Raw genomic sequence first — 22,251 nt, 5'->3', positions numbered from 1 at the left:
TGGGTGGTGAGAGGGACACAGATCAGACGCATTGTGCATGGGTTCTGAGCCACAGCAGTGCTAAGGCATCATAAAGTCTGGTTGTTTTAGACAAAGTCACCCAGATGATTTTCCAAGGTGGGGTATGAGTCTGAGGTACCCTCTGAAAACATAAACAGAAGAAAAGTCACCTCCCCACCCCTTCTCTCACTCCCACCTGTTAGTCCCACCAGCAGAAGTGTTTAGCAGGTATTCAGCAGCAGCACTGTTCCTCTGGAATGGTAATAGGAACCAGTTTTGCTTCTGCTGCTATCACCTCAGCAGCCACAGAACCATGTTCCATGGAGGATTGATACTCTACCTTTGCATCTCAGAAGTAAAACTTGAATGCATAGGGAGGGCACAATCCAAAAGAAAATTGACCCAATAGCTCCACTGGGGAGCATATGAGTAGAAGGAGTGGCGTTCCTAATGCCTAAAGTGAGTGGACGTTAATTTTCCTATAGTTTAAAACAGTGCAACTATAGAGTCACTCCACTGAAACAAAGGTAAAATAAACTTAAAAACCAAACTATATACATCTGAAAATGTCTCTGCTTTTCTCATCCTTCCTCTACACAAAGAGGCTTTTAATCAGGAGGATTTTAGTTCTATCCAAAGGCATCCAGCCCATATGCGCCAAAACCATCCCACAATGATAACCAAAGGACAGTCAGTAGGGACAATAGGGAGTGTTGTTTCAACATTGGCATACACTGTGAAGGAGAGGAAAGATAACTTCCAGAACAATAGTTTTATTCAACAATGGTGAGAAATATGAACTGAGTTTTGTTTTAAATCAATAGTGAAGACACTTCAGTATAATATTACAAATCATAGAAATAGTATGAAAATTACTTAAAGTCATAATTATAAGTAACGTAATATTATTAAAATGTGAGATCAAGCTATGACAAGTGTTTTTAAATTTTCTTGTGCTGCTCTAAGCCTTATTGTCCTTGCGAATAGGCTAATGATCAAGGCTATGGAAACAGCAAGTCATACTTTTCAGACCAGATGAAACTTGGTCATACACATTAGAAGCACTAACAACTCCAGAAAGCTGCTGTAGGAGCTGGGTGTTCAGCTCTGTATCCTGGAAATCCCAGTATAACATCATATCTTTCAGCAGATGAACTACATCCCTCCAGGACCTCAGTGGACTTCAGATTCACATTGTGCTTAACTCCTTGACAATCTCTCAGGTACAGATCACCCAGCTACCTTGCTCTCCAGTTTTCCTTTGAAGGAAATCAGCTAGGTCTGTTCACACTAAAGCATGAGGGAGCTCTGTGGACAGCTCACTACCAACCCTTCCCAAAAGATAGCACAGCCCAGCCTGTACTCTGTAGGTTCTGCTCAGCAGAACCTCCAACACTATTGCAAAAAAACTCACTTTCTTTTCTGTCATACTTCAGAACTTGCAGCACATACTTTAAGATTCATATAATGAAATCTCCACTCCAAATGATTGAAACAAGTTACATGATACACTTTGATTGGAAAAACACATAAAAAATAGCAACTTGTAAGGTTGCTCTTGTTCTGTGTGTATACAGAATTTAACACTACAAATCCACTTGCTACTAACGCAGGATTGAAAGCAAAATATAAAAAACAATTGCTTGCAACAAATAATGAATAGTTGCTTGGATTTCTGCATCTCTTCCTGGAATCTTAACTCTGGCCTGTGGCCACCACATGGCATCAAAAGCCCAGTTGGCAGGTTTTTTTGATTCCCAGCACTTCCCCAGGGGTTCCGTTCCCCAAGATTACCTAGCTGCTGCATTTTTTCAATTATCTCATCCAGAGGATTTCCTGTTTCATTAATCAAAAGGGTCTTTATTGCATTTTATATATTGAGGGAGCAGTCTCAATCAGTCTATTTCTCATGGTAAAAAACGGGGATTTCTCATCAGAGTGTCAGTGTCCCCAATAAAAACTGCCACTCCCATTCCTTCCTCCTTTATTCACTGTATATAATCTCACAAGGTATACACAGACACTCAGGCCCTAGTTATGCATTTTCTGTGGGGTATTTAATACTACAACCCTGAGTAGCCATGGCTAGCAAATTAGTATCCTGTGCATAAGTTTTAAATACATTCTCTTTAAAAGAAATTTGGGCTTAGTACCACGAATTTCTTTCAATCTCCAACATCTAAGATTATGAACAAGAGTTAGAGATTGCTTAAAGAATCATCAGCAAAGGTATCAGCAAAAACTAGATTTAATATTAAGTGACAGCATGACAAGGTTTATTGACAAGATTCACTCTACTACTTACAGAACAGTTAAGGCATCCCAAGTTAAAACAAGCAACAACAAAGCCAAATAAAAGCCAATCAAAACAGAATTAAACAAGAAACTCTGTGTGTGTGTGTATGTGTGTGTGTGTGTGTGTGACAAAAGGACAGTGAGGCAAGGATAAAAAGGAATATGGTTTAAAAGCTTAATCTCACTCAACAGTATTTTAACTTAAAAATTTAACAAAGGAGCAACACTTATGACTAACTTAACTTATAACTTAAGTTAAACCTCAACTGTAACCATTTATCAGAAGAATCACGCTTTACAGCATTTAAACTAACTTATAATTTAAAACTTAACCTTACTTACATGCCTAGATTACTGAGATCTCAGATTGCAGTGCAGCAGCAGCAGCTACAAACACTTGCCTTTGCAACATTATATTGGCCCTCAGCTGTTGTGTGTCCTTGTCTTGCTTGTCTGTTTTTCAAGCTCTGTATTCCTTTCAACTGCGACATTGTATGCAAATAACAGACATTCAGCCATGCATCCAGCATGAAAAAGCCACTCTTTAGAGCATTTTTGAGGAGATTTGCACAAACTTTCTCCAATATTTCAACACTCCCGTAGGATCTCTAGCCTCCCATTGCTTAGGGTCAATACTTGTACAAATTTCTAACTTGTCCCACAATGTGCTCCAGAGTTCTGGTTTCCACCCCAGTTGCTCCACTGGTGGAGCCGTGGCCCAAGGCTCCTTTTTGTGAAACATCTTCACCAATGCACTCACATTAGGACATGATAACGACAACAGAAATAGTGAGGGCAATAAATCTGAGACATCATCTAGAGACACCACAAATGCAAAGGACTAAGAGTTCTTCTGAGTGGAATCTGAAATGTACTTGAGCTATGTTTACAATACACTGTGCAACCACAAGTGTATGACAGTGATTACTTTGGACACAGAAAAGCACTACTAAGTTCTCACACACAGCTGGGTGCTAAGCCGAAGTCTTGACCTCCCATATGCTCACACACACATAGAACAGTGTCTCTCAGTACAGCTATGCATTTCACTTTCTCGGTGCGACCACACGCCCCACTGCCCAAGCCCTGTCCTTTCTTTACATCACTTTTTGTTCTCTGGGCATCCCATCCTCATCACCATTAATGTTATGGGTTCTGGAGGATGCCCATGCACAAAAACCCCTGAAACCCAACTGAGATTGCAAAGCAGAATTGTTTTTATTACACGCAGTACCAAATAATACATACCAACCCCTAGATTTTTTGGAAAGCTGCTGAGCAGGAGAAGGAGATGGAGCATGGTGCTCAGGTGGGAGGGGCAGGCAGGCACTGCACCTTCAGGAAGTCCCCTGGATCAAAATGCATGCATCTTGTCCTCTTCAGCCCCTGCACCCCAGAACCACACCTCATATCTCCTCCTCTTGGAGTGGAATTTTTCCAGTTACGACATCATCTCACACTTGGCCACAGTGTGAGATGAGGCCACAACGGCAAATGATACCACCTCCATATTAACAACAGCTCCATTGTATATTGTTCTTCTTTCACAGGTTATGTTCCTATCAATTGACCAAATACATTGTTTCTCTTAAGGGTCAAATTCCCACCAGTTGAACAATAAGGTTTTCTTTTGTCTTTTCTTCATTGTTGTATCTTTTCAAAACTGGTCAAAACTGGTCAAAACTGAAAAACTGTATCCATTGTTCCTTGATTATAGTAGCATACAAGGGCTTTCCACAGACGGTGAACTCAACAGAAATAGCACAGTTTTGGTCTTACTACTTGATTTTGGAAGAAAGCCTAAGACTCTGCTTTTCTACTCCCCTTTAAATGGAAATAATCACTACAATTGCCCTCTGTTCCCCATTCCCACTTCTAAGATGCATCAACCAATACTAGGAGCTTGCACCAAATTCTTGTCAATAGCATATAGAGGGATGAAGGGTTATATGAACCTCCATGTCATGACCATTGCTACTTTCAGGACTGGCTGAAAAGTGAGTTACCTAAAGAAAATACGAGCAGGTGTGAGAATTGGCATATAGTGACACCAAAGAGAGAAGGCATGAAAGTTATATGCTAACACACATTGCTGTTTTATTAGATAAACTCAGAGTTTTGACACCTCAACCAGTCATCTGGTAAAATAAAACAAGATGCAATGGTAAAATAAATACTATATTAATTACAGAACATCAGGGCTTTTAAGATAGAAGCTCTTGGAGGAAAATTCGGTGCCACCCAGTAAGTAGCTAAAACAGCTTTTGAGCCTATTTTATGTTGAGATGAAAGTAATTCATATAGGGGCAGTCTTCAAGAAGCTATTTTCTGTCAACCATGGAAGATCTTTTCAACAGACCTTATCTGCTTTTGTGACCATGTTCTCTACAATGACAAACATCTTGCCTTATTACTGACTTACTGTCTGTGTTCAGGCAATATACCTACCTCTTATTTTTCTTCAGGGTTTTCATTCAGAACTTGCATTTTTCTTACCAGATGAATACAACCATGTGTTACCTCCAAGACTGAGGTCCACAATAAGAAATAACTGAGTATTACTTCAGATGAATTAATAAAGAGTAGTGCAACTTACTTGAATAGACAGTGTGCATTTTCAGAAGAAAAAAAATAATGGCAGTCTTAGATTAAGTGTTTGTTCCACAGCTACCAGTGCATATATGTTGAGGAATGCACCTGGTCAAGGTAGCTCAGCTTGCAAGCTGCAGATTGAGATGCCTGAAAGTCTTGTGAATGGTCAGGCTGAGAAGTTTCCTTAACATATGACAGCCAAAATAATGCATGTCCTTTCTTGACACAGTTGGGGATCTGTGGAATTCAAGAATGTTATTTCCATTAACCTTCTTTGATCTGCAAGAAGACCACCAGTATCCTGATTACAAGCTCTGAGTTTGAAGAAAAATAAAAACACTAAATGCAAAGGAGAATGAACAGGTCTTTAACTGGTTGATTGCTTTTTCCTTTCTTGCAATACTTTGCCTCTAACATGTTTCACAACTTTTACGACTGCTAAGATATCTTATGAGCCCTGAGTAACTGTAACAGACACCTGCAAAATCTGAGCTTTTGCCAGTCAATTGCATTTCTTTCCCCCCAGACTCTCATGCTCTCATGCTTCTAGGAGAAACAAGGAAAATTAAAGACGTCAGAACTCGCTGTGGAGCTTGCTGCTGATCTATTGCAAGTGACTGCCTGGATTTCCTGCTGAGCTTACTTTGCAAGCACCAGAGTGATGGAGAGCATCCCAGAGCAGACTGCATGTTCCTTGGGACAGGCACTGTGTCATCTTGCCTTCCTGCTGGCACTGTTGTATGTGGGCTCTTCCACAGCACAGCAATAAAGATACTGCACTGCTTTTCCCCTGCCTTGCTGCAGGAGAAGGAACATCATCAGGCATCATACAATGCAGATGGGAAGCACCACCTGTTTTACTCCTCTTTGTAAAGCTACTGAACTTTGTAATACTCTGGGAAGAGACAGTAATGGAGGCAGAGAGACTGGGAAAAATGAGTGGAGGAGGGCAAGAATGCTCTTTTAAAAGTCAAAGGAACTTAATTACAAAACGCAATTTCTGCTAACTACTGAGAATCATAAACCCAAGTAAAATTAGCTCCATACATATAGTAATTTTTTAGAATTTTTGGTATGTAGTTTCATATTTGAATAGTTTTGTTAATCTTCTGTAAGGCAGCAGACATGCTTTGGTAATTTTGCCATCTGTATACTGTTCAGCAAACAATGATTCACGACTGCTCGTTGGCATTTGGGTGGATACCTGTCTGATGGCAAGTTTCAGTGTCAGCTTCAAGTGATATGGATTCATTACATAACATGAAAAGTGCTGGTTTGCAGAACACCACGTGTTCCACTCACAGCAGTGCTTACAGTTCAAATGTGAAAAGAGCAGGAAGATACTCAGATGGTCTATTACTCTCAGTGGATTGTCCCTTGCCCTGTCTCAAGTTTCCTGTGTTATCTTGCACAAGTTGGGTTCACTTTTTAGGTTAATCTCCTAAACAGAGATACTATTGCAGTGTTATCTCCTTGGCTGATGAGGCAAAAAGCAGCAATGAAGATAAGAGTTGTCAGATAAACCTGTAAGATAACAGACCCTCAATCAAATCCAGAATGCTACAAGTTCAATATATTTAATATATTGAAGTTCAAATATTTAAAGTTAGAAAGGTCCAGTGTTTACAAACCTAGCAAGTGTCATGTGGGATGTAATGAAAAAAAGTGAAAATTACACCAGATATCAAATACAAGTGTTCCAACTGCTTGCAGAGGAGCAAACAAGGCAGGTTTGCTTTCATTAAGTGTTTATCAAGAAAATGAAGCAGACCTTCAGCTTCCTTGCACTGCTTAGCTACAGGTAAATTAAAAAGCAAGGTTAAAAAGCAAATGGCAGAAACTTGGGTAACATTGCACACCTTCCTGCCCACTGCCACTTCAGACCTACTTAAACCGTCCTTTTTTGTATGTTTAAGAAAGCAGTATTTCATAAATTAAATAACTACTCAATAACTACAGGATTACACCTCCTTCCCTCTCCCAGGGTGCTGAATCACGTCTGACATGTTTTTACACAAACACATTTCACGCTAAATATGAATCAGATCACCGTGTGAAACGAACTGTCGCTGCTCAGCAGCCACTCAGGGGGCTGTGGCTGGCCACTATCATGCCACTGCAGAAGCACACTCCAGGGAGACTTCATTCTTTCTCACATGAGGCAACATAAGCCTTGGCTGCTACAATTCCTCCCTTCGTACCAGAGGGCCGTCCCAGCCCTAGACTATTGTGAGCGCTGAGAAGGGATAAGGCAGCACACCTGGACAGGGCACCTGGCGGACCTCACAGCGCCGCGGCGATGGAATCAGCGAGGGCGGTGATAAGTGTGCAGTCTCACAAAGCCAGAAGTCAGGACTGAGCACTAGCCCCTTGTCACTGTCACAGTCACAGAATGCATCAGTCCCCAGCTGCCCCCGTGTGCCTCCTGCCGGCACTACAGCGCCCGAGCTCGAGAGGACTCTGCAGAACGCCCTTGGGCAAGGAGAGGTCTTGCGAGTACATGGCGCTTGCAAGAACGTGTCACATTTAATGTTCGCTGGTGAACAGGGGAGCACTCCATTCTTCCCAGAGTGGAGTCCAGGGGGCAACACTGCTTACTTGCCACAGATGATGAAACAACATACGTAAACCTATAATTTCAAGATTTTAAAGTAAGTTGCAAGAATTCTTTCTGTGGAATGGAATGACCCCAGCCAGTCTCTTAACACTCCTCCCCCCCCCCCCCCATAAAATATTAATTGCATTTTATGAAACATCAGGAGAGAAATTCCGTATGTAATAGTGTTTTGGAGTACAACTACTTATTGAATTATCACCCTCCAATACTTATTTAGAGAGTACCCAAAATACTCAGTGCCCTCTGGTGGTTTGAGTTATGAAAGACAAAAAAAAAAACCTAACATAAAATAAACTACTCAAGTTTGATCAGTCTCACAACTAAGGTGGCACATGAATCTCACCTTCTATGGCAGTAGGGCCACAGCAGTTACCCTGGAGAAAAAAACATCCCACACACTTCAGTCCATACCTGCAAAACCATAGAACCTAACAGAAGGTTTTCTGGGCAAAAAAGGGTGCTATTACCATAAAAGAACTGGGCTTTGTGAAAAGTTTTTGATTTTTAACCTGTTCCTAATCTCTCCAATCCTAAACCAGATCGTCCCCCTACAGAAGACAACAAAGCAAACACCTTAAAATGTGTTCAAAAGCAATAAAATCTATCTGCTAAGACTTTCCCATTCTTTCCAAGTGCAAACACATTCTGAGAAACATAAACTCCTCTAGCCATAGAAGTAAACATGCCTGGAGAACTCCATAAATTATTGGTGCTAAGCTTCTTAGTTACTGTATTTACCCCTGTGGCCCACACAAGCCCCATATTAAGGGCACAGCCAGAGGAGCTTATAAAACATACAGAATATGAAACAATAATTAGTAGCCAAGTAATATAATCATAGCAATTTAATTGATGACTACTTTAAAAGAGAGAAAAGGCAGTGGGAGGGAAATGGGTAGTGTATATTTATGAGAACTGCTGTAGTGAAATGCACATAGAGGAAAACAGGTGGTGAGACACTGGAACAGGTTACCCAAAAAAGCTACGGTTGCCCCAGCCCTGGAAGTGTTCAAGGCCAGGCTGGGTGGGGCTTTGAGCAACCTGGTCCGGCAGAAGGTGTCCCTGCTTCTGGCAGGGGCTTGGAATGAGATTATCTTCAAGGTTCATTCTAACCCAAGCCATTCAGTGAAAAAATGAGTGACAGAGACACAACAGTAGAAAAAGAATGTAAAGTAATAGTGAGAAGCAGTTTTCTCAGTGACTATACATCCTCGTAAGATTAAGCAATTTCATAAAAACAGTATTCTGTCTCTGAGCTCTTGGAAATAACCTACAGCTTCACAGAGCTGAGGAATGCCTCTAAATATATACAGAGTACTTCAAGGCACAGATTTGAAATATAATTAAATGCTACTCTACAGAATGCATTCAGCAGTGATGGCTCCTCCCTCCATCCTTGCCCTCAATTTCCTAACAGTGAGTTGTGGTGAGGCAATAAATGTAAAATTCACTTTCTTAGCTGTTTCCTGGTTATGTCCACAAAAATGTTACAGATAAAATAAGTCTGGTTAGAGCTGGAAAATGAAGAGGTGAAAACTGGTCCTTCCCAAAGCAGACCTAGAGTTTGAGAAATATAAGAAACAGTACAGACCTACTCTACTCATGAGACAAAAAACCCCCATAGTTTGACCCTAGTAAGTCTGGCAATTCCCTGGGAAGTAGAAGTTTTAACATTATTGAAATGCCTCCTCATTGCAGACACCCTGAATTTTGCCTCCTTTTTTTTTTTTCCAAATACAGCCAAAACAGGAAACAAAATAAACATGATTTCTGGAGCAAATGTATGGAGAACAGACTATGTCGTTTTTGTGCCCTTTTATTGCTTATTTCTCCAATTCTAAAAGAAACCTGAAGATGCCCTCATCAGACATCCGTGTGGTTCTTCTGTCTTGCAATAAAGCAGCCTTGGATGCCAGGTTCTGCAGTCATTTCACAAATGTGCACTTTACCACATGTAGTAAACACTGTCCCATCCCCTAACCATGCTCATGAGTTGGTGTGTCTGTTTCTGTATAAAACAAAGGATATAAAAAATACACCATTCACTCTTTTGAAGCAGTCACAGACACTTGTTCAAATCTCACCAGACTCAAAATTCAAATCTAAAAAAGAAGAACTCAGAAATGCTTCCCAAACACAGAAAGCCTTCTAGTCCCAACTACCTGTCAGATGACCTGGGTGCACAAAGATCCCCCCCTCTCCCTGGGAATGAGGCCCTGGCTTAAGGCTGGAGAACAAAGGGCAGTTTTACAGAGCTCAAGTATCCTATAACCAAGATACTGCCAATAAGAATTAAACACATCACATGCATTCTCTCTAAGTAGTGAAATATGAATTGCTGTAATCAAATCAAATCAAATGAAATCTCTAACAAAGGGCTAATAAAGAGATCCTGAGGATACAGCAGTTTACTTAGAGATCAGAAAATTAGATTACATGGGGAAAGAATAAATTAATAAAAAGGAAATTTACATAGCTTTGTTACATTTCTATCATTTAAATGAACACATTAAGTCAATTTTATTACTGTATCTGTGTGTCCTTAGAATGCAAAAGCACAAGAAATAACCATTTTTTTCAGTACAAGAACAAAGGGCAGAAGGACAAATCATCTAGCTGCCACTTTGCTGGTTAAAACTTGTAACCAGCCCAAATTTACTGGTATTTCTTTCTCCAGAAAAGCATTAAATCTTCTCAGAAAACCTTTAAATAACAAGGTTTGTTCATGACCCCAAGTGTTACATACCTCTTTCTGTGTCCTTTTAGGATGTTATTTCTCTATTAACATTACATGGAACAGCAACAAACAAACATGGAAACAAGAAAATATGCACAAAGCAGATTTGGGCCAACCTATAATCTTTTCTGCTTGCTGGAAATACCCAAGGTATGATATAAGGTGTCTTGTCTCAGCTCACAGATGCATCACCAGTCACATCTCATCATTCCAGCAGCATACACACTGTTCCAATAACTCAAAGACATACAGTGATCACAAATTAAAGTTTTAGAAAGCATCTGAAAAGGAAGAAGTAGCACCAAGGGAACTGATCATCTTTATTATGCAACAAAAAGACAAATAGAAAATAAAATACTTTAATAGGAAAAAACCCAGAAGGTACAATTCAAACATAACATATTGAAACCATACATAATGCAACATGAACATGAAGACATTGTTAAGAAGCAATGTTCTAGTAAAGATTTCATGTTTTGGGCATCACCCATCACAGATACACAGCTTTTTGAGCATGTCTGAGTTTCAGTGAGAAAGATCATGACCAGCAGCAACATATTCAAATAATTTAATTTTCATTAAACGTTTACCTAGTGAATGTATTGGATGCAATCTCTTAATATTAAAAGTATAAAATCTTAAGCAAGGCAGCACCTGCCAATACAGATTTTAAATAAAGAGGTTAAACATTTTGAAAGGTTTCTTTGTATTGCATTAATACACACTTGTTGCTTTAAAATGTGTACAAGTCTCCCAGCATTTAAACATGACTAAAATGCTCAGCAACTATGCATCAAGTGACAACTATTTATTGCTATAGAAAACATTGTTTCCCAGAGTTTTAAAACAGATGTCATCTCACTCGTAATTCCCAAGATATATTCAAGTAATAACTAGTTCCAGCATCCATGAGGCATTCAGAATCTGTATTGGCTGTAGGCATTTATTGCCAGATCATATAAACATTTTGTTGAATCTAAAAAGTTAACTAGACATACATCTAACTGTTAAACTCCTTAGGAAATGTATGCAGTAATAAATCACCATAGTATGTGTTTTTGTTAAAAAAAGATAAAACTTCATCAGGTACCTTGATGTTCTTTTCTGTATAAGGGCACTGTTTAATAGTTGGCTTTGCTGAGCAAATGTAAAAATCTCCTTTTTTTTCTGTTGGCTCAGTGAACCACTCCAAATCAATGCGATCACACAAGCACTAGAGATGACAGACAAGTGAGAATACACAGATGTGTATGGGGGCAATCTGGAAATTGGAATATAAGTTCCAAGTGTGGTCTGCTGTCAAAATACTGTAGTGAGACAGTAACAAAATGCAAAAAATGTAGTTATAAAAAAGTATATAAGCTTCAGACAAGGTTTTTGAAATAGACAGCTGTGACGGTTGTCACAAGGGTTCTTGGGTGAAGGAAGAGACGAGAAGGTTGACTCCATTATCAGAAGGCTTGATTTATTATTTTATGATATATACATATACTATAACTATACTAAAAAGAAAAAGCAGGAGAGCTTTTCAGAAGCTTGCTAAGCTAAGAATAGAAAAGTAAAGAATGATAACAAACCCCGACCTCTCAGACTGTGTCTGAGAGAGCTCTCAGTTCTGGATTGGCCATTATTTCTAAACATCCAAGATGGGCCAATCCAGACTGACCTGTTGCATTCCACAGCAGCAGATAGACATAAACAATAGGTTATCTCTGAGGCCACAGATTATCAGAAGGAAAAATCCTAAGGAAAGGATTTTTCACAAAGAGAATGTCTGCGACAGACAGCTGTTTCTGAAATAGACAACTTTCTCTGAATTTTAGCCAGCAATGCCTTAAGTAACATTTTACACTAAAAAAAAAATTAAGATAGAAAAGGCAAGTTAAAATGTGTAGTGGGTTAGTTCCAACACTCAATAAATTAGAACTTTCAGTTCTGAAACACATATTGTAAAATGAGGCGTTTCAACCTTACCAGTTTTGGAATATGAAATATCTCAGCATTTAAAGAATAATCAAAACCTCTGTTTGGAGAGGAACAGGGAGGCTGGGCACAAGAAGCAGACTGTACTTTGGCTGCACAACTGATATTACGACACATAAATCACCATCTAGACTAAAAAAAATTACTGGGGATGTTTTCCACCACATTTGCAATGCTCATTAACAACAATAGCTTGACAATGGGTGATGGAAACACAGAATGCAGTTAGTCCTAACAGGTGTATGTTCAGAACACTCTATTTAAAACTCCAAAATGTATGCTGTGCAGCCTTCTTTCCCTTTCTCCCTTTTAATATAAAGGATCCTAAAGTTTTTACACATGGATTTTCCATCTAAATTCAAAATTGCATTATTTGTATTTTCTCCAATTTTAACGATGTTCTTGCTGGGAAGGTGGAAATCTAGAACAGGAACTCTTAAAGTATGTTGGTCACTATTTTAGAGTAAATTCTTTTCTTCTCAACTGTTTTTTGAAGCCTTTGGGTGCAGGAGATGTACAAGTTTTAAACAGCTTTACAAAAATAAAAGGTTTTTGTAGGTGTGAAGCTGGTTTAGTTATTTGGCTACACAGCCTTCCATGAAAGACAGGACAGACCAAAACTTGAATTCCAAATGTAAAACGAGAAGTTCTTAAAAAGCTCCAGCAAGACCTGGTCACAGGCATAGGCCAAAAAAGTATACCTTTTGCATGTAATCTTGAATTGCTCAGAAAACATGTAATCTTCCTTAGGAGTACAGATAATATGCCTCATCACATTAGTAACCAAGCATCCTATTTTAGTTATTCCCAAAGAGCAAAAAATAGATTTAGTTATTCCTAGGCAATGGCATCCTTCTTTCTCAATGAAAGGTGAAAAAAGCCCTGCTCTGCATTGTTGATCAGTAGAAAACAAATTTTTTAATATTTTAAGCTGTTGTTATTTTCAGTCACATAGCAATAGTAAAAAACAAATCACAATATCAAAATAAAATTAGTCCTTGGCAGGACAAATGCCTGTCCTTGGCAGGAAGAAAAAAAAATAAATTATCATCTCATAAGATATCTTAGAAGACAGCTGAACTTGAAGAAACCCAACAGTGCAACAGAGCATCACTGCATGTCTTTCTAAAGATACTTTCAAAGTTGGTTTGGATGAATTAAAACATCCTACATTAATTATATGAACATGTAATTAACAGAGTAGTAAACGTTAGAGAAAATCAAGACAAGAGTGACAAGTTCCAAAAATGTCCCTACTTCCATAGGGGCAGAACTCAGTCAAGATATCAAGCCTGAGTTTCAGCAAAATCATTTATCAGAAGTCCTTATGAGTGTGAAAAGAAGCTTAGCCTGAAAAGTGAGTACTGAAAAACATTTTTATTAATATACCCTTCGGATGGCAAACAGAATAAAGTAATTTTTCTCTCAGATAATCAGTACGAAGATGAAGGGGGCTCTACTTTAAAAGTTCACATGACAGGATTCTTGAACTGCATTTTGGTATTGGGCTTCTTCATCAAGCTGAAGATTCTAAACAAAATGAAAACATCATCAAAATGGGCAAATACTCAAGATGTAGCATAGTCATTAGTTTAATCACTCATCTGCTATGTTTTTACATTGGAAATGGCACCTAGACCAAAGACTCTATGCTACTAGATGATTGTTTATATTGCACACAATCTTTTTATTGAACCAAGTACCAAGAGACATACGAGACAGGAGAAGAATCAGTAGAGTGGGACAAGGCTCATTAAGCAGAAGGGTCCATCTTCTCTCCCTGGCTCAATTGCATTACAGAACAGCCAGCTCAGGAAAGCTGACTGTGTCATGCAATCCTTTTAACAGGGCTTCTAACCAGCCAAAACATCCTCCATTAATAAAACCAAAATGGGATCCCCAGACAACAGTAATCATAGACTGTTGAGAATACATTGCCTAAAACAGGAAAGCAAACACAGAACACAAAGTCTGCTACTTTTTGCAGGAATATCCTCCAGATTCTTAATATGCCAGAGTGATGAATCTTGTAAGTGCAATTCTGGCAGTTTCCCCAAATCAGAATTCCTATCACCAGTTTTAGGTCATCATACACACACTCATGGTGAAGAGCCCAATCCCCTCTATCAAACCCTAGCTCTTCAGGCCTTTATCACAGCTCACTCATCTCAAAGGACAAGATACAAAATCTTTGCCATCCTGACCCAGTGAGGCTGCCTGTGACTCAAAAACTATACCTGTTGCACACCCCAAAGCCTGTCAAACTCTGTAGAAAAAGCCACAAACTCTCCAGCTCTCTGATTCCATATGCAGAACCCAAATGGCTGGCTTGACTTATGAATCAGCCACTGACTACATCTGTGTATGTAGTTCTCCATCTACTTAAGGTCATTTACTCAAAGAGAGCCTGAAAAGAGGCAACCTAAACACTGATTCAGTGACACATCTCTTTTCCAGTCTCTCTCACAACATACAGGAAGAGCAGCTGTAGCAGCAATATCAGCTAGTCAACCTGCACACTAAGTCCTGAGAACAACTTCACAATTTCTGCATTAAAAGGTCAATAATGTCTATAAAAAGAGTAGCATCTATTTTATTTCCCCCAGAAACAGCAGTAATAAATTGTTCTAATAAACAGAATAAAAGCAATAAATAGTTCAGATTGAGAACACTAAGCCAAAGACTTAACTCATCAGCTTGGAGAAGTTTGACTATTGACAACATCTATTCCCAGTAGCACTTCATGTTGATAACAAACAGACAGGTCTGCTTTCGAGTTCCATAAAGAACAGGAACACAGCTTGTCCAGAGCACGTGTCAGGTACGAAATTTTTATTTGGCATTTTGATTTTTAGAAAAAAAGTTACCATTTATTCCTCCACACATCAAAGAAGAAAAAGCTTACCACAAATTCTCCGTAGTCAAACCGGTGTCTTAGATTTAGATGGCTAACAAGATTTCTAGTAACCTGGTTAGTATCTGCCCAAGGAAGAGATACACAAATAGGACAGATCTGAATTTGGAGGGGAAAGAGAAGAGACAGAATGAACAAAAAAAGTTATTGGCAATACAGAATGCATTAAAGACGTGTTCTACTGGAATAACTAGTCTATTACTCATCCACTATCAAAATACAGTAAGACATTAACATCAAATCATGCTGCTAAGTGTGCTTTTCCTCAATTGTGTAACATTCAAAAACTACATTTCAACTTGGTCGATTTCTTAAGTGTTTCTCTTTGGAGTGAAAGATTATCCTATCTGTCTGAGCTAATTTTGAAAAGTGCCTACTGCATCCTACTTATTGTTTGGGTTTTCATAAAATTGAGATGATCAAGTAGACCAAAAGGAAAAATAACACACCCTATACATACGAAAATAATAGAAAACTGAACAGATTTTTCTTTTTCCGACCCTTTGGTTACCTGGGATTACTTTTCAAGTAACTGTAGATTTCACACACAACAGTAGTTACGTTACAACTGGGGTTCTATAGAAACAGACCTGAACCACTAAATAAAGAAGAGTTAAGCATGAGGCTCAAAAACGGAGCCTGTTTCACACCAAGATAAATGAGACCACTAACTCAGAAATGCTTAGAACCAGCAGGCTGGACATGAAACGTTTTCACATCAAAGTCACTCCTCAATTTAAATGCACTGTGTGAAATGTATTGTCTGTCTTTCTCAAACCACAGTGATTGTTACAGATACAGAGTAGTGACTGCACAGTTAAAATCGTCCACATAATTACAATGAAAGTAGCTTAAGAAACATACATAAGCAGCTCTACTTACCACAGGAACGATCTGATAAAGATGTCTATTATTACAGTGATCCAGCAAGCGCTGTCTGGTAAAATTGGCCTCCTGACACAGGGGGCATTTGAAGGTTGGGTGTCCACTGTAAACAGAAGTACAAAAGCATTAAACGGAAATGAGTTTCAGAAGTAGTGTTAAGAAAGCATACAAATGAAGCTATCATTGTTTTCCCTTGCTTTGATAACAACAAAAAACCCCCCACACCCCCACTGACATATTAACAGATCTAAAGGTGTCCCAGTCCTACTACCACCTTGCAATTGTGAATTTACTAATTGTAAATTAGCATGCCTAAATGCACTCTTCTGAGACTTGGGCTTCTTTTGTTCCCACTGCAGCTACACCCTGGTTTTACTTTCTTGTAATACCTTTCAAATCCTTCAGAAAAGTACTAAAATACCCAAATTCTAACAGGTACAAGTGTACAAGAAACTACAGGATTGTACAAATACAGCTCCTGGTGTTTTTGTGTGGGTTTTTTTGTGTTTTGGTTTTTGCATTAGCAGAAGTTTGCACTGTGACTATCAGAATCTATTTTAATAACAACTATAGACAAGTAAGCAACCTACCTTGTTTCTCCTTGAAGTATTTGATTATTAGCCATCTCGCAAATGAAAGAAAAAAAAAGAAACTTGAGATTATTTTACTCAATTATCAACATTTTAGAAGTTTAACAGTAAGAGATGGTGGGGGGATATGCATTAAGTCCCATGAATTTCAAAGAAACATACAATGGCACATATCCTAATACAATGGCACATATCCTTTGGATCAAGGTATGTCTCAGTATTTACAGAATCACCAAAGCTGAAAGAAACCTTCAAGATCATCTGTTCAACTATCAACCCAGCACCACCATAATCACCCCTAAATCCTATCTCCAAGTGCCACATCCAGACACCTCTTGAACACCTCCAGAGACAGTGACTCAATCATCACCCTGGGCAATTTATTCCAATGCCTGACTACACTTTCAGTAAAAAAAAAATCATACTGTCCAATCTGAACCTCCCCATGTGCAACTTAAATGGTGAGGCCATTTCACCTCATTCTTTCACTTCAAGACATGGCAGAAGAAACTGACTCTCACCTCACTACAACCACGTTTCAGGTAACTGCAGCAATAAGGTCTTCCCTGAGCTAAGCCTCCTTTTCTCCAGGATGAACAACCCCAACTGCCCCAGCCACTCACCACAGGACTTGTGCTCCAGATCTTCCACCAGCTCCACTACCCTTCTCTGAACTCACTCCAGCACCTTCATGTTCTTCCTGGATTCAGGGGCCCAGAACTGAACACAGGATTTGAGGTGCGGCCTGACTGGTGCTGAGTGCCAGGGGACAATCACTGCCCTGATCCTGCTGGCCACACAATTTCTGATGGAGGCCAGGATGCCACTCTTCCCCCAGCCTGTGGCACTGCCTGGGGTTGCTGTGACCCAGGTGCAGGACCTAGCACCTGGCCTTGTTGAGCCTCACACCATTGGCCTCAGCCCATTGATCCAGCCTGTCCAAATCCCCATGCAGAGCCTCCCTGCCCTACAGCAGATCAACACTCCCACCCAACTTGCTGTCATCTGCAAACTCACGGAGGGAGCACTCAATCCCCTCATCCAAATCATCAATAAAGGTATTAAACAGGAGTGGCCCCAAACTGAACCCTGGGAAACACCACTGGTGACCAGGGACCAACTGGATGTAACTGCATTCACCACTTCCCTCAGGGCCTAGCCATGCAGACAGTTTTTTTCACCCAGAGCACACCTGTCCAAGTCATAGGCTGCCAGCTTCTCCAGAAGAATACAGTGGGATGGTGTCAAATGTGTTCCTGAAGTCTGGATAGACAGCATCCACAGTCGCTCCCTCATGTACTATGCAGGTCACTTTGTCACAGAAGGAGACACGGTTGGTCAACCAGCACCTGACTTTTGTAAACCCACGTTGGCTGGGCCTGATTCCTGGGTAGTCCTGCACATGCCTAGTGATGGCATTCAGGATGATCTGCTCCATGACCTCCCCCAATACACCAAGGTTAGTCTGACAGGTCTGTAGTTCCCTGGATTACCCTTCTGATCCTTCTTATAGACAGGCATTACATTTGCTAATTTCCAGCCAACTGGGACCTCTCTGGACAATTTAATTACCATGGTGATGCTTGGTGGTATACTACACAACTTCACAGGAAAATGATATATAATACAACAAACATTTAGTCAACAAGATTGGCAAAGCAGGTGACAGCCAAGTATTATGAAATCATTATGAACTATATGAATGTAAGACAGGTAGCAATTTCGAAGTTTTCTGACTTAGGAAGGTGTAAAACACCTTTAACTGCCATGTATTCACACAAATAATTTGCAACTTTCAACTACAACAAGTTTTCCTATGCTGAGCAAAAAATAAACTTTTTTCCTAAAGGAAAGGTAAAGTGGAAGAACATTTTAGAAAGTAAATTTGCCTGTATATGCACCTCTAGCTAAGCCAGAAGAAACTGTACAGACGTGCTAAGAACATAAATATTTACAGTCACAAGTACAGTAATGGTAAATTTTTTTATACTTCTGGGATATTATAATCACAGGTGTTCTACTGTAGCAAACTGCATAAATAGTGATATCAGAATATGCAGACACTTCAGTGGAACATTGCTGCAGCTAATTCCACTAACAGCTTCAACTTTCAATAGACTGATGAGTTGAAAACCAAGCACAGAGAAGTTCAGACTGCTAAAAATAGAAAATCAATGGCAAAAAAAAGGATATATATAATAAAGCTCTGTGGAATGGGCATATAAAAAGCTTTTCAAAGATAACCAAAAATTCCTAACTCCTACATCAGTGAGAATATATGAAAAAAAAAGTTAGCTTTACTGCCTGAAAACAATGGCAAGTGTCATCTGATTTTATGGTGTGTAACATACTGGAATTCCTTATATATTTCCTAAGAAATCTGTTCAAAATAAAGTCAATCAGAAAGCAAAAGCTTGCACAGTAATGTTCTGAAACAGGATACCCACTTAAACAAACTTAGGAAAGGGGAGGGGGAATAAAAGTAGACAGGAAGTTCTCCAGAGGTAAATATTATTAAATATGTTACAAAGTAAACTGCTCAAATGCTGTCAAGGCAAGGAAAGCAAACTACAAATATTAAATACTTTTCAGTAGAGTCTCTAGAAGACATTTCAAAGCCATCATGCAGAAAAGTTTTCTTCTGTCTGCTAAAAGTAGAGAAAAAGACCTGGAAAAACTCCTATTCTGAAGCACAAAATATGGATAATAATTAACGCAAAAAGAAGAAATGCCCTGGAAAAAAATACTTGCCATGGGGGAAGAGGGTGGGGAAAGAAGATGCACTGTTACACATAGAACAGCCTGATTACCTGTTCCCTGTTGCATCTTGGGAAATCTGTAAGTTTGGCATAATTGAAGAAACACCATATTCATCCTGATACTTCTTACACGTTTTATAATGCTGTCTCATCCATGAAAATCTAACCTGAAAATAAAATGCCAAATTACTGAAATCATACTAAACAATCCAGGGATAGATGGAAGAGATAATTCTGCCAACAGAAAGCAATGCATGCAGGGATTATTTAGACTTCATGTGCAGCAGAAACCAGAACTTGTGTCTCCCTTCTGAGCATGAACACTTTCTTCACCAACAGGACATCTCCAATTCCTCTCTCCTCAGAGCCAGTGTCACTCTGTGAGACTGGAGAACATTGCCACTCAAACTGCTGGACATCTGAGAGCTCTCTCAGGGATAAAAGATGCAAGAAAACACCATTTAACTGAAACAAAGTCACTGGAACTACACATCCCAGATCAAGGATCAATAAGTGATGAGCTAGAACAGAGAGTGGCTGTGAAGATGGGATAAGCACCACTGCTCCTTCAGTCTTCTCTGGCCTCCTGTTACCTCATGCAAGGAACATTTTCTTTTTGCATTAGGTGTGTTCGTTTACTCATTGGCAGGGGAGGGAAACAAATAGGTGAATGATCACCAACTTAAGGCTGCCTATTGACCTTTAATTCAAATTAAGAGAATGACTTGCTTACATTTGCCAGAAGACAGATGTGTTGGACATGCCCCTGAATTTCAGGTCCAACAGCACTGTCAGAAGGTGCTCACAGGTCTAGAGGCTGAATAAGATCGTATCTCATATGCCTGTGCCTAAATTCCATTAAAGTTATTCTGCTTGGTTCTTCTGTCCAGTTTACCAACTTGCTATCAGTTTCTTTTTCCCCACTTTTCATCCCAATGAATCATGTGGAACAATGCAAGCAGCTGAGGGTTCCATTAGTGATGATCTTCACATTGGCAGAAGTCCCAAGTGAAATGAAACCAACATAAAGACTACCTGGATTTGATGCATTTTGTCATAAACAAAAAGTATGGCAGCAATCCTGCATCTGCTTATATCAAAAGAGACATAACTCTTGGTTTCAGTAAGGGTCAAGATTTCACCCAGTGTTCCAAAAATAATGATCCCTTTAGAAAGGAAATGAAAGGAATGTAAAAGGACTGATGGGGAAGGAGGAAATTACATATGATTGATCACGTGGGCATTGCAACTAGTCAACTCACATATTTCAGTTTTAAATTAAATTTATAGCAGCTCAAAGTAGTTGCATTTCCATACTGAGTTTCTGAGGTTTTCCACGTATCTGCAATTTTCATGTTCAGCTCCTTAACTTTCCTTTTGCCAGTTTTATAGCTATATCCATTTTTCCACCTTTTCAGGGAAAAACTGGCACTCCACCTAAAATGCCTTTACTGACAATTCAAGATGCTCTTTCAGTTTACATCTGTTAGCTACAGCTAGCAGGCACTGCATGCCCAGTATTTGCACAAGCCATACAAAGCTAAGTTCAAATTGCTATAGGCTCTTCAGCTCCAAGATGACAACGACACACAGTAAAGGCCTGTCTGGACAAAACCATGAACAATTTATTCAACTATTTTTAAAGTTTTACTCTACCTGCTTCTCACAGCATCTACAGCCCCCAGAAGCTTTCTTCATACTGTTTTCAACATCTAGAGCCCTTTTGGGATACGTTCTTTCTTTTTTTGTCACGCTCCCACGGCAGAGAGGACAATGTGTTCCACTTTCTCTTATAGCTGTCAAGAAGCACTTCCTGCAAAACCTAAATTGAAAAATTACCACAAACACAGGTTAGCACAATATACAGAGTTGGATACTTTGTCCTTGAAGAGAGCTGGACGATTGTCAGGAAAAGCAAAAAGAGAAGTATCAGAGTAATAGTTTACCAAATACAAGTGTGACATTTAAAAGAAACAATGGTGCTTACGATCAAGTATATGGAAATCAGGGGAGCTTGGCAATGCACTCTAGAAAAAACTCTTCTTATTTACTGACTGGCATTACCGAGCTGCATACCAGATTGATCACTAATGAGATATTAAATGGTGCAGCAAGCACGTGATTTTGGACAATCTTATCAGCGTAACTCCTGTTTATTGTCCTCAAGCGGAGCCAAAACCACTGCAAAGCTTCATTCAGCACGCGTTTCCAAAGACCTCGGGTCACCAGCTTTTGCAGCTCTCCTTCCTTACGCACCAGCTGCCAAAGCTATTTTGCTTTTCTACAAAGTAGCACGTTGTAATCAAACGTCCCTCTGGAAAAAAAAAATGCTGAATAGATGAACTGAAGAGAGAACAACTCACACTACCGTCCTTGTTCGAAAAGGAACGGGGAAAACCATGAAGTTAAAAACCGCGAGTCAGCTCAGACAGCACAGCAAAACTCCCCCACCGCCCAGCAGACACCCGGGGAGGTGGGGGGGGCTCCTCCTAAACCACCAGTCCTCGTCGGCTACAAAAGAAAGAGGCGAGGGGAGGCTGGAGCAGCACCGGGCTCGCATCTTCACCGCCAGCGTCTCCAGGCCGAGGGTCCGTGCGCCGGGAGCGGGGGGAGCCGAGGAGCACAAGGCGGAGAGCCGGAGGAATCGAGGAAAAGGCTTAGGAAGGGGCGGGGGGTCGGGATACCCACACGTGCTGGCAGTTGGCGGTCCTCACGGGCGTTTTGAACACCTCCTGGCACACCGGGCAGTAAAAATCATCCTCGCTGAAGCACGCCGGGGCCGCCGCGGCCCCCTCGGCCATGGCAACACGTACGGGCCTCTCCGCCAGGATCGGGGACGACGAACAAGCCCCGCCCCGGCGGGCCGAGGAGAGCGCGGC

At 40.1% G+C, this 22,251-nt stretch overlaps 1 protein-coding gene across 1 annotated transcript; it reads right to left on the bottom strand.

Moving 5' to 3' along the window:
• Positions 1-13,586: 13,586 nt before the first annotated feature.
• On the bottom strand, positions 13,587-22,245 carry RNF138 (ring finger protein 138). Its single transcript, XM_014312030.2, is given in 8 exon segments — positions 13,587-13,754; positions 15,130-15,237; positions 16,021-16,126; positions 16,614-16,648; positions 17,053-17,066; positions 19,404-19,539; positions 21,029-21,194; positions 22,061-22,245. Coding segments are annotated over 8 exon segments (747 nt in total). The 5' UTR covers positions 22,174-22,245; the 3' UTR covers positions 13,587-13,685.
• Between the last annotated feature and the right edge of the window lie 6 nt (positions 22,246-22,251).

Source organism: Geospiza fortis, unplaced genomic scaffold (assembly GCF_000277835.1).
Source record: "Geospiza fortis unplaced genomic scaffold, GeoFor_1.0 scaffold53, whole genome shotgun sequence".
Lineage (NCBI taxonomy): Eukaryota > Metazoa > Chordata > Aves > Passeriformes > Thraupidae > Geospiza > Geospiza fortis.
The sequence above is the reverse complement of the archived record's forward strand: the minus strand, read 5'-3'. Positions and strand labels throughout refer to the sequence as shown.